At 34.8% G+C, this 16,121-nt stretch overlaps 2 protein-coding genes across 7 annotated transcripts in view; one reads left to right on the forward strand and one right to left on the reverse strand.

The window, feature by feature from the left end:
• The window catches only part of LOC106174726 (myosin-VIIa), a 74,208-nt gene extending 70,862 nt beyond the window's left edge, over positions 1–3,346 (reverse strand). For 3 of the 4 annotated variants that reach the window (XM_086997036.1, XM_086997032.1, XM_086997037.1), the window contains exon 1: positions 3,197–3,346. The gene's annotated coding sequence lies outside the window, so the exon portion shown is untranslated. Of the gene's footprint in view, positions 1–2,883; positions 3,110–3,196 lie in introns of those variants that run through there. The other variant, XM_086997033.1, reaches the window with a different exon arrangement.
• The window catches only part of LOC106174731 (uncharacterized), a 100,237-nt gene continuing 87,460 nt past the window's right edge, over positions 3,345–16,121 (forward strand). Inside the window, exons 1-7 of one of the 3 annotated variants that reach the window (XM_086997039.1) lie at positions 3,345–3,477; positions 5,996–6,171; positions 12,323–12,596; positions 13,778–13,885; positions 14,404–14,568; positions 14,895–15,257; positions 15,575–15,642. In XM_086997039.1, the coding sequence (XP_086853165.1) occupies positions 6,041–6,171; positions 12,323–12,596; positions 13,778–13,885; positions 14,404–14,568; positions 14,895–15,257; positions 15,575–15,642 (1,109 nt within the window). In that variant the 5' untranslated portion in view covers positions 3,345–3,477; positions 5,996–6,040. Of the gene's footprint in view, positions 3,478–5,995; positions 6,172–10,515; positions 10,679–12,213; positions 12,597–13,777; positions 13,886–14,403; positions 14,569–14,894; positions 15,258–15,574; positions 15,643–16,121 lie in introns of those variants that run through there. The other 2 variants (XM_086997040.1, XM_086997041.1) reach the window with 2 other exon arrangements.

Below are 16,121 nucleotides of genomic sequence, written 5' to 3' on the forward strand. Positions count from 1 at the left end.
GGGAATAAAATATTAATAAGTGAGTGAGTATATGAATAAATTATTGAATGAATGGATGAAGTAAGAAAGGAAAAAGAAAGAAAGGAAAGAGAGAAGGGAGGGAGGATGAAAAAGGAAAGGAAGGAAGAAAGAAAGGAAGGAAGGAAGAGAAGGAAAGGAAGGATGACAGGAAATAATTCATAAATAAATAAAAACAGCCATGGAGCTAAAATTACTAGGGTCTCTGAATAACACCATTCTAATATCGTTTGGCACAAGTTATCTCTCTATAATATCACAACAGTAGCAGAGTAATGACAGGGCAGTAAAGTGAGAGAGCTATCAACCTACCTGGGCTACAAGGGGCCATGGGGTCACATCAGTTTATATCACCTGTGGCTGACCAAAGAAAATGTCAGACCAGGATTTGGGAGGGATTTCTGGCATAAATCAAACTGACTGCAAAGTTTCCATGTTATTAACATATGGGGATGGTCCAAATGAATAAAATATAACAACATAAAAGATTATCTTTTAAAAGCATTTTAGCATATTGTTTGTAGTATGAAAAATGCATGGCTTCATAAGAAAAATCGCTCTGTACATGACTTATTGCAAATTTTAGAGACACTTTACTCTTTTCCTGATGTCTAATGCCTTTCCTGATCCACCATCTTCCAACCTAATTCTTCCAACCCCACAACCTTGAAAAAGTTTAACCCCCCCCCAAAAAAAAAAATAATAATAATAATAATAAATAAAAAAACTTGGGTCTTTTAAAGTTAAGACTGACTTTCAACTCCAGATTAAAACACTTTAAGGTGAGCAGACTTTTAGTCACAGTGGCCATCTTAGTCATCATTTCAATTGCTGAGAGCCTGTGGACTTAGCATTATATTTAATAATATCACGTGATATAAAATCACATTCCCCTGTGCAATGGCTTATACTGGATTATATAACCCATAAGGTTAGGAATTCTTTACACTAGGTACACTGGCTTTTCACTAGCCAATAGGTGTGATATTGATATAAATACAGCAACCTAAGCATTCAAGTCTCGTGTAAAATCACTCCTCTGCCTTGTTTAGGGCTTTATAAGATTTATGACATTTTATTATTTCAGTGTTCTTAATTCAATTATGAATACCAAACTTATTATGTCACTCTTATACATGATATACATAAATAACATGTATATGAAACAGTTCACGAATAAAACTACATTAAATACTGAATTAATATATATAATCTAATTATTAGGTTTATTAAGCAGCCATATGGTGGTGTCATTTAGATCCTAACCAGCTCTGGTTCAAGTCTGTATCAGCACTTACACTTTATCCCAAATGACACGATGATGACACAACCTTGTGTTAGAAGACAAATACAAATCAAAAATGCAATTTTATCAATATTCTTTTAATAAAATATCTTAATATGACCAAAAACATACATCTCTTTGACTGTAATAAATTTTTGCTGGATTAAGCTCTAGGTGAAAATATATTACATATTTATATGATCATAAACCATATAAATTTACATGACAAGTTGCTCCTATTATTCTTATGACATACATGGCCATTAAAGGAGGTATCAGTCTTAGCTGATATTAGATAATAAGTGCTTTTATAGTAAAAATGAAACCAAACTGCAAAGACAGAGTTAAAGAGTTAACCAGAGTTATAGAGTTTGAACAGGTGGTAGCAGGAATGTGATCCTCACATACACTTTGCATTATATAAATATAAATACAGAAATGGAAGGTACATGCATGTTTCACTTTCCACAGTTTATAATTCCATTTATAATTTCTACATATTGACTACACTGATAAGGTTAACCCTTGGACACTAGTCTACACGTTGGGTGTGGTTTACTTCTTGAAATACTACTAACTAATGTTATAGATGTTCATCTAATAAGAAAACAAGAAATTACTTTTTTTTTGTGTCACAAAGTTACTATGCATCTAAATATAATAAAAACAACTAGATTTATAATATCAGTATAAATATAATTCCTCCTGTCAAAGAGAATCATTATTAGTGAGGCAAAAGCATCAACATCCACCCTCTCATATATATGTGTAGCCAGACACTAATTTGGTACAGGGCGTGTACAAAGTTATGCAATACTATAATTACAGACTGTAGCCACAGAGAACAGCAGGGAGATATATTCAATTATTCATTGTTGTGCAACTGTCACTAATCAGCCCTTGCTGTGCCTGATTCTGTGCTGTGACTAGCTTAATCTGAGATCTCATGGAATTCATGTACAACTTAAAAAAAAAAACAAAGCAAGCCAAACCACAAGTGCATATTACATGTAAACAATAAATGATTTTTAGATCAAGAATAATATACTTTAAAAAGGTATCATTATTCTTTGAGAGGGTGGGTGGGGAGCAGTATAAAATGCATATATATCATGGTCCATGGAGAGTACAAATAATTCAGTACACATAATGCCAGCGGGTATATGGACTATAAAATATGTCGCTACCCCCCCCCCCCCCCACATCCTCTATATTTTCTCCTTAGCATACTTCTCTTACTAGTAAATGTTTTTAAAAAGCAAGAGAGATAAGCGTCAGACTTTGCCCTAAATAACTATAAGTAGGACATTTAAGGAGGGGGTCCGGACTTGGGAGATAATGCCAAGGCACACCAGCAGATGCCCACCCAACTGGGACATAAAAACAAGCAATCAATCAACACAAAAAATCAATAATTGGCTACATTCCTCACGTTACACAAACTGTCTGGGTTGACAATATCAATGCTTTGAATGTAGCTGCTCGGTGCTGGGCCACTGCTAGCTGTTACATATACAGGGTATAAACGTATGAAGATGATGGATGAAAATGACACACTTGTTCTCTTCGCTCACCCTCACCTTTGCCAATCTCGTCTCGCCCTGCGCCTTCAAACACTCGAGTGGAAATCCACAAATTTAAATTGACACTCTGGCTTCGCAGTGACAAACAGCGCAACCGTGCTATATCCTTGCTTTAGATAGACAATGAACTATCCGCCACGCGTTTAAGGCTTAATAAACGCTCGTCAAATTATCATATGATACCCATTCATTAATGACGATGTCCCTCGTCTGTCACCTCAAAGAAAAATGGCGGTCGCCGGTTGACAATGCTAAACAGGTGCGCTAAAAGTTGGAATAAAGTTTTTAAGGCTGTAAAACCAACGCTTACCTTCAATAAAAGGTGTAGGTCTTCCTCGCGGGTCTTTCTTTTAGAGGAATGTTAAACTTAAGTGACTTCTTTCTCACACAAAGTGGCGGGTCACACCCTAAATGTCACCAAACTGGTGGAGATGTGCACAAACCTGAATGACGTCACCGGATGTTGTGCACCTCGCCCAGGTGGCGCTGAAATACGAACACCTGTGGGATAGCTGAGTGCTGCGGCAGCTTATCACCGGGAGAAATGGGATGAAATAATAATAACGTGATTTATAAGAGAAGACGGGACAGGTAAAATGTTATTTAAGATAGTTCTTAGATAGTGTATTATTGCCAAAACGCAAGATTCCATGCGTAGACCTACGGTGTCAGGTTGGGTTTGAATGGGAATTGTAAGAGGAGTGAAACTTACTCGAATTAGATAGAGTCCACACATTATTATTATTATTTGTAGGTAAGCTAGAGACTTGAATTAAGTTTTAGTGACACTAATTTTTTTTTTTTTTTTTTTAGCCAAAACGGAGCCAGAAGTGCAATATGGGAATATATGTGCAATATGGGAAATACAAATTGATACACTGTATCTTCCACAGTGTATCAGTAGAGCTTCACCTTCTAACATTGGCTGAATGGGGAACCAGAGGGAGGAGTGGGGGGGGGGGGGGGGGGGGGGGGGTAAAAAATTACAAAAAATGTGTTTCCCCAAATTTCCACAAAAATCTGACATGCTATAGTGAAAACTTAAGTCCTTGTTCTAATACATGGCATATTAATGGTCTTGCCACCCTTGCCAACTTAAAAAATATCTAGAAATTTTCCCCTTGAAAAAATTTTCACTTTCAACTTTTTCTAGATTGTGGAAATTAGCATTGGCCATATGTAGTACTTCTATAGCTGTTCTTAGTTATATTTCAACACGGGTTCAATTCCCATTATTTGCAGTAGTTGTATAGCAGTATGCAATGTAAAAGTGGGTAGAGATCCAGGCCTGTAGCCATTGGCACTGTATGCTTAATTGGGTTGAGTGACTTGATGTTACTTCTCTTTCTGACAGTATGGGTCTCCAACTCTGCTTTGTAATTAAAAAGCATTCTTATCCACTCCAATGTTTATCTAGTGTACCTTTGAAAGAATTTAGTGATTTAGCATTCATGGTAAACGTTCTTGAAATAATTCAACATTTATTCATTATGGAATATTAATTCTGAATAATTTGAAAACTAGCTAAGAAGGTTAAAATGAATGAATGGAATGAATATTAATCACATTTTAATCTTCATAGCAAACAAGTAGAAAATTCATGTTGTGGTCAAAACTGCAAGAAACAATAAGATTGCCTCTTTTGGCTGTGTTAGAGAAGCTGGAAGGCAATGATGTGGTAGAGAAGATTTAAGTGTTGTACATACAATCCAAATACAATCAGGTAGTATCATTCGTGATACACAAAAAAAATGTCATACTATGTCAGATATTTTCAAAATCTCATACAGAGCTACTTAAAAATGTATTTAAGTCAGAAGTCAGTAACATTATGCATTTTTAAGGGTCCCATCACATCTGGTCCTTAATTCTAAAGAGAGGGCTGTGCCACATCTTGAATTTGTAATAAGTATTTACATGTTTAATACACTGATACATAGGGTTAATCTTTAACATGGAGTTGACTTGAAGAGGGTGAGGTAAAGGACTCTGTAAATATACAGCCTGCAGTGCAGTAGTAGGTTGCTGGCCAAGATTACAATTTAAGACTTAATGATTAAGCAAATATTGCCAAGTTTCTAAGGACTCAGCAGCCCCGTAGCGAGCAATTTCAGAGGGGGGTTCGTTTTCTGAAAAAGTGGACCTTTTACCATAAAATCCTCAAGTACATAGATCAAATTTTACCCAGAGTGGACCTTTTCCCAGCAAAAAGGGTGGTTCTTTCGAACCCCCCGACCCCCCCCCCCCCCCCCGGCTACGGGCCTGCTCAGTAACAAATAGAAGCTAGAGTTGAGAGAAGAGTTTCATTAGCTCTGTATGTATCAATTTAAATTATTGTTTTTCTTTTTATCAAGAGCTTATAAAATATGTAGGTTTTACTGTAAAACCTACATATTTTATAAGCTCTTGATAAAAAGAAAAACAATAATTTAAATAGAAGCTAGAGTGTTTTCTATTTTCTATATGGCACAGTGCATATGTAATTGCTCTTAAATGTCTTCGTTTAACATTTTTTTAAAAATGTGTTTCTTTTGGTCCAAAGCCCAATCTGTGCCAAATTAGTAAAAAAGTCTGCTTTGTTCTTTGGGACTCTAGAGTTTAAGAATCACTTGGTCCAAAGCAGGAACTATCCAAATTTTTTGAAGAGTATTAATGAAAATTCTTTAAATTTCCAGAAAAAAATTTTTTTGCCAATATAAATGTTTGATTCTCTTTATGTGAATTAGAGGAATGGGACATAACTTTATTTGCCTTTTTTTTCTTAAAAAACAGTTGACTCTGCTGTCATATCTTTTATCAGTTTTCATCATCATATTATTATTTTTAGATTTATATATATATATATATATAAATGCGACTGTGCTAATTATGTGCCATGCAAAATCAAATATGTGGCTATAGATCTATAGGCTCTGTAAACTTTGTGCTAGAAAGGAATAAGATAATTATCATTATTGTAACATGAAACACATCTTTCCCAGCCACCAGGTGTCTGTACATGGGACAGACAGAGATGTGCTTTGCATGATAAAAAGCACAGTTAGTCTTAAAGGGAAAACAACACAAAATGAGATCAAGGTCATATGCTTGTTGTATTTTTTCTTTTCAGCTCCAATATGTAAAGCTCAGACATTCACAATCGTTATCATAAAAGATGTCATTGAACTATCCCCCACCAGACTGTATGGACTGTCCACCAGGTGTGGTCACTGATTGTCCACTCCTCTTTCCTGTGTGCCCAGAGTCACTGGGAGCGGACGAGGACTGCCCTCTGCTGGACTCTGGGTGAGTTAAAATATTTAGATAAATGAATTGTTTGATTTTATCTCTCTTTCTTTCTCCTTTTCTTTCTTTAAATTTGTTCCTTAATTCTCTCTCAATCTCTATTGTCTTCCCTTCTTCCATCCCTCCTCCTTTCTTCCTTCTTTCCTTCCTTCCATTTTGCATGCTATCATAAACTTATAACATAATCTTTGTTTGTTCTTTAACTTTTATCGTATCTAACTCATAACTATTGTTATCTTTTTTATGATTTTGGATTTATCAAATATGGTTATCTGATATAGCGCTAGTTTGTTTAACGGTGGACTTTGGCACTGTCAGTGTCTCAGTAGTTAAGAAGGATGTCACCAGAGGGCAAAGATACAGGAGATCATGCATGCAAAATAGGAATGAGAAATCTTGAAAGAATAGAAATTTGGTAAGTACAAAGTTAACTTTACGGTTAAGTAATAAGTAACCCCATATCAGAACCAAAAGTGTGCAAAGTATTTAAAAAATAAATATTATATATTTGTTGAAAGTTTAACACCTTGACAGTCTCTTACTGGACATAATACAATGTAGCTTGTCTGTTGGTAAGAAACTGGTATATAATCAGTGATGACTTTGCAGACACTCAAATTTTAATTGTCATGTCATTTTTTTCTCAAAAGATTAAATTGCTTTCTATGTCAGTGTATGCCTTTCTGTTGGGTGTTTTGCATAGTAGTCATCTTGCCTGTTGCAATAAATAGGAAGCAGTTGATAAGAGATCTGTTTTTTTGAGCATGTAAAAAAAAAAGGAAAGCAGTGTAATAAACATGTGACATGGCTTTAATAATAGCAAAGATCGGGTTTCAATAAGACTGAAAAAACACATGACTTTGTGTCTCTTTTTTGTGAAAATTAGATCCTATCTAGTAATGCTGTTACTTTTAATAGTGCAGAGTAAATGTAATGAACATTTTGTATCCAGGCTATATGACATGATCATGGGAAGAATGGCCCCCAAATAAGCATAGTAATCACCACATCCAATACATGATAAGACAATGAAATGTATCACAATATGTGATAACCACTGGGGCCCAGGATGATGTATTTGTATGGTAATCTGAGGACACGGCCCAGGATAAGGATAGGATTGAGCCAGGGAACAAATCACTAGGGCAAATCATAGGTGATAACTTTGATCAATCAGTTGCTCATAGCAGTGTCTGTCACTATATCACTAGTAGCAGTCATGTGTGGAATAATCATGGTCTAACCTGTGATGGAAATGGTGGGAATTGTTGACCAAATGAACAAATTATAATTATTATAATAATTATTAAAACTGAGGCTGATACTGCTGTAGGATTATGAGATGTCTTCCTATGTCAGCACTTGCAGTAGAGAAGGTTTAGTAAGAAATGGTAGTGAGGTATCAGTGCTGTTCAGGTGAGTCAGATAATAATCAAGTGTCCATTTAAATTGGGGATTATTGGTCACAATCAATATACCCATGTCCTTCTTGTTATAAAACTGGCACAGTGTTTCAAGTACATAATTAATTGATCTAACTAACTGGCCTCTTTTGTGAACAGGATGGATTAAAATTTTGGTCTTCAAGTTTAGAACCAGCTTTTGGTTTAAATTGTTCTTGTGGAATGGACCACAATCAATTCTTTTAATTCAGGTAGACTGTACAATAATTGGGTTATCATGTTATTAATTTTATCAGCCAGATTCATGCTGCTGCCAGTTAGATGCACAATGTAGTACTGCATGGTTCATGTATTTGATGATGAATTAAGCCTGTAATGTAACCTTTTAGGTAGCGTGTCAAGTGCACAGAGAAATTCATACTTGCCTTTTTTATATTTGTAATGGTCAGTATGTTTAATTTGTTTGAATGATATTAAGCATTATGTTTAACTGTTAATTTAAACTGAATTTAGTAGGAACTGATCAGCAGAAGCAGTAGTAGTGGTAGAATTTTATATTTTGAAGAGATTAATCTAGACTACCCTTATTTTACCAAAAAAGTGAATTGAAACCACCAGGACATCACCAGTGGTGCCTGACACACATTGTTTCTCATGTTTGAATGTCATTATGTGACACGTGTAGAAAAATATGTCAAAGGTGATGTTACTTCATACTGTTACACATTACTTGTCAATGATTGGTTCATTATTAACCAGTCATGACCCATTTCCACAGGCAATGCAGAATATATGACTGACATGAGGCGCAACTAAGTGCAAAGTTTATTTTTAGTAGACGTGACACAAATTTGATTTATTATAATGCTGTGATGAGATATTTTGAAAAAAAACTTGAAGATTAAAGCAAGTTTTAGATTTTTTTCTAGAGTCTTAACCGATTCAAGAGTAGGATCAAAGTCATGTTGAAGTTCAATCTGTTTTATAAATCTGAAATTTATCTTGCTTTTAGTAAAGAATAATTATTTAAAATAAAATTTAATTTTGACTTTCATATATATTTATGCAGCAGTTTAAAGAATTGTTCATTTAAAATGTGTAATTGCAGAAGATTAATTATATATTTTGAAGTAAGTTCTCCATGATATAGAGATATATGTTCCTTTAGTCTGCATTAACCTTTCATTTGATGATCATTTTATTTAGTGTTATGTCAGTATATTAGGGGTGATTGTATGTCTTCATGTACAATTTTCTTTCACCAGGTGTTGACAATTTTTACATATATATATAATTCTATGAGAAATTGAGAGTTGGCATTTCTCCAAAATTTCATGGCAAGACAAAAACTTTTTCAGTTAAGTCAGAAAGGAAAGAGTGAATTAATTGTGCATACAGTACATTAAGATATATTTATCTGAACTTTTATAACATTTAAATGCGTCAAATAACCAGTTAAACCAGTTGACTTTCTCTGCTGCTTCAGAGCAGTGTATATATAAATTGCTCATTGTACATCGATCCAATCCAATCCAAGGGATGCACATGCAACCTGTGCATACGTGCATGGCCTGATCATGACAAGTTCAATGTCATACAGTTATGTAACTAACAACCAGCTGGTCACATCATATAATATATGTTTAAGCCTGTCCTTGATTCCCCTGCAGTTTACAGAATTGATAAAATTTGTGATTTTAAATGATTACACATCCTGTATCTCAGTTCTTCTTGATATTGGAATGAGATAAGACAAGATTTTAGAGATGTCCTTTAAAAGAGCATTCTGCTTTCACTGAGTGATCATTCTGTATACTCACTGGGGTCAGCTGGTCAAGGGTTCAGGTCATATATATATATATATATATATATATATATATATATATATATATATATATATATATATATATATATAGGATCTTGTTGCTGGGTGCACGTGTGCCCATACTAGTGGGTTAATTGGGGTAGTACGTGACAGCGTTCAGAATTAAACATCATAAAGCAGCTGGATTGATCCAACTCAGTAGGATTTTTTATCGTTAAAGTATATTCATTGTAATCTGCACCTTATTGGTTGATTTGCCTGACATTGAGTTTATAACTAGTTATAATTGGTTAAGTACCCCATAGCAGCTCGAGGGTGTACGTCCTGTCAGACACTCAAGCCGATTACAGTGATTGCACTTTGAGAGTATCTCCTACAGAGTTGGATCATTCTAGCTAGCATGATAGGTTTATCTGAACACTCCCATATACTATAGTATGCAAGCTGGAATTGCGTACTGCACGTAAGATATTCCATAAATGGATTTAAATTTAATATGATACATTTTTAATATGTTAGATTTCAAGATAACCAGCAATTTGACAAATATAATTGAAAATAATTATAGTCCTCCTTAAAAAGCTTACTAATTTTTTCCTTTACTTTTCATTATAGGTGTTACTGATAGTGTACCAGTAGCCTCAGATATATAATTAACTCAGTCGGTTCCAGTATGGCTAGAGTTTCAAGTCAGCACATAACTCATACTCGGCCTCTCAAAAATATAGAGAAATGGATAATTTTAGAAAAAAATATTATTGAATTTAATTAGCAGATTGAATGCCTTATTCTGCTGGAGTCACATGCTGCTCTATCCAGGTATCTGTAACCTTGCACAGACTATGAACAGGTCCCTTAGAAAAATGAAAAGTTTGCAGCGACAAGTTTGCAAGAAAAATTTTATTGCTGCTGATTTGCAGCCATATTGCAGCAAATTTGCAGCAGGCCTTATATTTTGCTAAGCAAAGTTATGCACTCTTGAATAAACCTGGTTGTGCTTTTTGAAGAGCTAAAAAAAATATTTGACATGTAATTTCAAACTTGCCAGCACCTTTGGTTTCTGTGACCTACTTCAGCATACATACATACTAGTAACAGTCTCTGCACTTGTTTATACTTCCTTTCTTACTGTATTATATTAAAGATAGAGATCCTTTAGAAATACATGGCACAAATCTAAACATTTACAGTGTGTTACATTTGGGAAGCTAAGAAGTCAATCACTAAGGAGTCAGACTAAATCAGTTTTCATGGATTCTTCAGTACTTCTACTTACTAGGTAAGATACACAGTTATTATAGACAGTATATTTATTTCATACTATAGGCACTGTATTCATATTGGGGCTAACTTAATGTGAGGCTGTTTTTAGTCTAAAAAGGCCTGATTCTAAACACAGTCATAATAGTCATACCCTAATTGCATTGCATGTTACTGCACTTCCCCTCTCCCCACCCCTCCCTCTCTCTCTCTCTCTCTCTCTCTCTCCCTCTCTCTCTCACTGAGTTTACATGTGTGTGTATATGTGCACAAACATGTGATGTCAGAAGCAGCCAAAAAAGGGTCCATTTTGTTAGATGATAGATAATATGTAGATTAAGTTTTTTATTCAAGGTCACAAGCAGTCTAACTCAGAACCCAGATCATCTTAGTGCTTACTTATATGTCTGACCTACTCCTCTGTGATGGCAAGTAAGTTATATAGTTAATAAATAACCAGTGGAGTGTCTATAGGAGCATCTATATAGCTACCTGATAAACAATTTGAGACACTGTCTCAGAGCTGGTCAGTTGTTATAAAACAGACTTTGAAGATTGTAAAATCCCCAGTCAGATAGATACCCTGAGCTGGATTGGCCTGGAATATACTGCAGTCGTCTAAAGAAATACAGAAATACAGTACATGTAGGTACATATGTGCAGGGAACAGTCTGTCAGTTTTATAACCATTATACACTGATGAATATTGGCATAAATGTCGGATGTTGGGTGTCGGTCTAGGAGCTAAGATATGATCCAGGCTCGATCCTTGCTGAATGCAGGGGTCTGAACTTTGGAGTGTGGGGGTTGATAAATTTTCACTGTCGTTATTTTTAATTACTGGTGTAATAATAGTTATTTGTAAAACTCCTTGCTTGCACATGGCTGCGTGCTGATCACAATACTAGTATAGATTTCCATTTACACACGCGTGCGCGCGCGCGTGCACACACACACACACACACACACACACACACACACACACACACGATCATTTGCACAGGCAGTCATTCAGACTATCACACTCACACAGGAGGTGACTTTAAATTCTGTATATAATGATCATCAAATTTTTAAACTTTTCCAAGAGTGTAAAATTAACATGATTTTTTATTGGAAAGAGAAAATGCGAACCTATTTAATAATGATAATAGTAATAATAATAGTGATAATTTATTTAGCTAATATATAATCCATTTAACTAATCTATAATTCTATATGTAAGTGACACTGATATCATTACGAGCACTTGAAATAATCACATTAGCAAATGACATGTTAGAGATATAAATATAAACAACTAATAAAAAAATTTAATTTATTAGTTAGATTCTTATATGGGGAAGATGATATTCACATACAGTATATATACAAATACTATAATATACAGTCAGTGACCTATTCTGCAGTGATATCAGATTGTACTGATATGACCTAACTGGTGCACCTGTCTGCCAAATATCTTACTATTGTCATATGTGGTAAACATGTTTATAAATATATCCACCTTAGACAGGCGGGTAAATAAAAAACATCCCAATATCAGCTTTGTTGTTGTTGCCTTTTTATTGCGTTGGAATCAAACTGAGAAGGCAAAGATTTACATGTTTGTATGTTACTATAATTTTCTCATATTTATAATGGCACATTTCGTTTCTTTCAGGAAGATGACATCGGAAGAGGACACAGCAAAAGGCTTGGGGACACCCTCTTCTGATTCTGATGTAGAGAAAGACTTGGATGAACCAGAGGTGGAATTTGTTGTGCATAGACCTCTAAATGGCCAGATGGAAGATGGCCCCAGCAACGGGGGCACTGGAGTTGTTACGAGTTCCCCTATTAAATATCTCAGTCGAGAAGTTTTGTTACAGGAGAATGAATTGCAGGCAGCTAACTCATTGTCAAATTCGGTGGAGTCTAGCGCTGTCAGAGTTACAGTAAGTTTTATATATGTGTGTGTGTCTTCGTGTATGTGTGTGTGTATGTGTGTGTGCGCGTGCATGTGCACATGGTCAGAATACCTGTCAGCTTAATATCAACTCAATGTTATATCTCAGAAGCCTCCTAAAAAAGAATGAGTGAATAAATGAGTGGATGAATGAATGAATAAGAAAAAAAGAAATAGAAAACAAAGCAATACCTATAAACAGCATTTCTTAACTATATTATTATTATTTATTTATTTATTTATTTATTTTGCATTTTAGTTCAGAAAACCTCTAGGCCCACTTCTTACTGCAAGGATACCTTGTAACTCGTTGAAACCTATAAATTACACAGAATCTCTGCACTCAGATATAGAGGGCAGTAGTGACTCCTGCAAGACATGGAGGACCACAGTATGAGTTTTTGAATTGCCCCCTTCTCCACCCCCCCCCCAAAAAAAGAAAATTATTATAGCCTCTGATTAAAATAAAATCAAAAAATTTCCCTTCAACGTACCTTACTTGATACAGTAAAATTGTCCCCATGAGCTTTATTATCCCATATTAGCCAATTGAAGCAAAGTAGAAGTATTTTCGTTGTTGCTACCCCATAGCTCTTTTAGTGAAGTCATTTATCCTGCAGTTTTCACCTCTTAGCTGCTCACCTGAAAATGTTTGCTTCTTTTTAAACTACAAAATAGGCTACCAATTTCATCTCCCTGATTCACTTTGTTTAATATATGATTTTAACTAAAATAATATATCATTTATTTTGAATAGTTCAAATCCATTTAATAATTTTAATAAAAAAATTAGCTGAAACTTTGTTAGAAATGTCGGTCTATGTTTTCTCAAAAGATAACATATATACATCTTTAAAGAAGATGAAGGTTGCAATGTATGCCCCCCCCCCCAGTATATTACCCATTTGCCAGTTGTGTGATAGGACCAATCAAATCAGCTTCATTGATGTCAATTTAGCTTTGTCCATGGATGAATCATCTTCTCATTTTTACAATTATCTCCAAATTCAAGTAGGGAGTATACTATTTATTAGCGTTTACTCCCCTACATACTGTGTTCCATAATGTTCATGTTGCTGCAGGAAACTTTTTATTTTCAGCATCACTTTACATATACACAGTTTGCATTGTTTTGGTGTTTTTACGTCATCCATATTTGTCTCATTCCAGATCACAGACCTAGACGGCTGGGAAGGACAGAGCTTGAATTTCACCACCTCTGCACTGAAGAGGTGCAAGTCGGTGGTCTTACAGCCATACTTCAGACTGCTTACCTTTGTGAGTTATCTCTTGTTCTAATGCTTAATACTGATTTAGCATTAAGTTAAACTATTTATCTCTTTTAGAACTAAGCATGGATGAAAGATGGACATTTATTTTATAAAACTGTTTTTAAAAAGTCCTCGAAATTTCAGTCTCTGCCAGCACAACGAGGCACATCCAGTCACAATACCTATATCACACCTAACACAATCTGAACTTTAATTGGCATTCGTAGATAATGTATTTCTTTTCTTTAGATGGTACCACTATTTTTGAGTCTCCTCTAAAGGTTGAATTTTGCAGTGATTGGTCTTGTTTCCCCCTGTTTGTTTTCTGCTCCTATTCTACATATAATAGGTTGTCAGCTCCCACTGACTATCAAGGGGATTAATAGTCAAAAAAGCATTTTCCATATCCTTCCAGGACTTCATTTTGCATCTTCGGTACATTGTTTGTTACAAAATAGGTTCTTCTTGTTATTTGGTTTGAGTAACAACTTCTCCTATTTTTCATCTTTTTATTTTCATTCACAGATAAGTTGGAGGCCCTTTGGTAAAGAGTCTATCACTCCTCAGAGACTGGGCTGGGATCTGCTAAATTTCATATACCCTGTAACTGTGGTGCTGCTGTTACTGTATACGTATGTATATGAAGTGGTATCATGTCAATGGAAACTCAATGTTAGGACAGACACGAGGGTAACAAATTCAGTTTCTTTCACAATGTTCCATTGTTGCACAATACTTTTTTTGTATGAAGAAGTAATTTTTATCAAAATGTGTAAATAAGATCTACCATGGGATCAAATACTAGTTGCAATATAATATATTGATCCTTTTCTACCTATACTTGTATTTAAAGTTCTCCATTACATTCAAAAATCAAAGTTTTGTGATACTGGCAACCTTTTCCTCTTTAAGCCTGTAGATATATTTGTTAGATCTTGGGCCTGGCAGGGCCAATAGGCATTAAACATGTGGCACTGACTGATATTCTATAACCTATTTTCCTTTCCACTTTCCAGAGCATTACAGAGATTCCAATAGTTACAGCAATGACAGTGGTGCCAGCAGCAAAAATCATCAGTAACAATACAATAACATCATCATCAGGGGCAGTAACAATCCCCACTACTACAACAACGACTTTCAATCCGTATTTACCAGGGCCCCCTTACGGACCTCACTCAGCATCAGGGAGCACTTTATCGCCAAAAAATAAGACATTAACTGATGGAGTTGGGATCCCAGATGTGAATGATGCTGTGTGTGAACATATAATTACAACATATATTATACCAAATTTTCTGCATTTTGTTGCATTTGTTATGGGATATTTCTACTTTCGTATCCAAGACAACGAGCAACTGTATGCTTTGATGGAGAAGGTAAGAAAAATGAGTTATGTAACATTCTTTTTTTTTCTCTTGTTTAAATAGTGCAATTTAGCCATCTCTGTTTCAGCTTTGCTAAATGATGTTATATATAATGACTCCAACATTTGATGGTTGATATGTATTTGAAACTTCTTTTTTAAAAGTACATATTGCAAGATATGATAACTTTTTTCAGAAATGATTCTGATTTTAATGATATTTGTTTTTCTTTGTTTTTGGAAACTGCAGAAATGCTATCGAGAAAATTCCCCCAAAAAATTTTATAATGCAATATTGAATTATGTTCAGTTTCTTCGTGTTTATTTCAGGTGTTTCTCCAAGCTGGCCCATCACAGGGCAAAGTGGCATCACAGTCAAATATGATCAAAAGACTGAGGTAGGGAATCTTATTAAGTGTTTATTTTATTTTATTTCTCAAATTTTTTGTGTTTTTAATTATGTTTTTATGCAGCACCACTTACCTGTTTCTTTTATCTATGGTGAATAAAGAAATGAAAAATTTCAATTTTTCTATACTTTTTTCTTTTATCTTTTTGTATTTCTTGTCTTATTTTATCTGCAGTCTAAGATTTTCACTCTTGGACAAAAAAGGTAATACATGGCAATCCATGACTTCTACTTACACATTGAAAAATTATATCTGTTTTGTTTCTGTATTTTGTTACAATATCTATAGGAGTAATATTTGTCTACTTATATCAGGTTATTCCTAGCTCTGGGTGCAGTGTGGGTGCTGGCAGTTGTGTTACAATATCCATACATGTCATATTTGTCTACTTATATCAGGTTATTTCTAGCTCTGGGTGCAGTGTGGGTGCTGGCAGTTATGTTACAATATCCATACATGTCATATTT

This window comes from Lingula anatina, chromosome 10 (assembly GCF_051362555.1).
Source record: "Lingula anatina isolate TDL-2025a chromosome 10, LinAna3.0, whole genome shotgun sequence".
In the NCBI taxonomy this organism is placed as follows: domain Eukaryota; kingdom Metazoa; phylum Brachiopoda; class Lingulata; order Lingulida; family Lingulidae; genus Lingula; species Lingula anatina.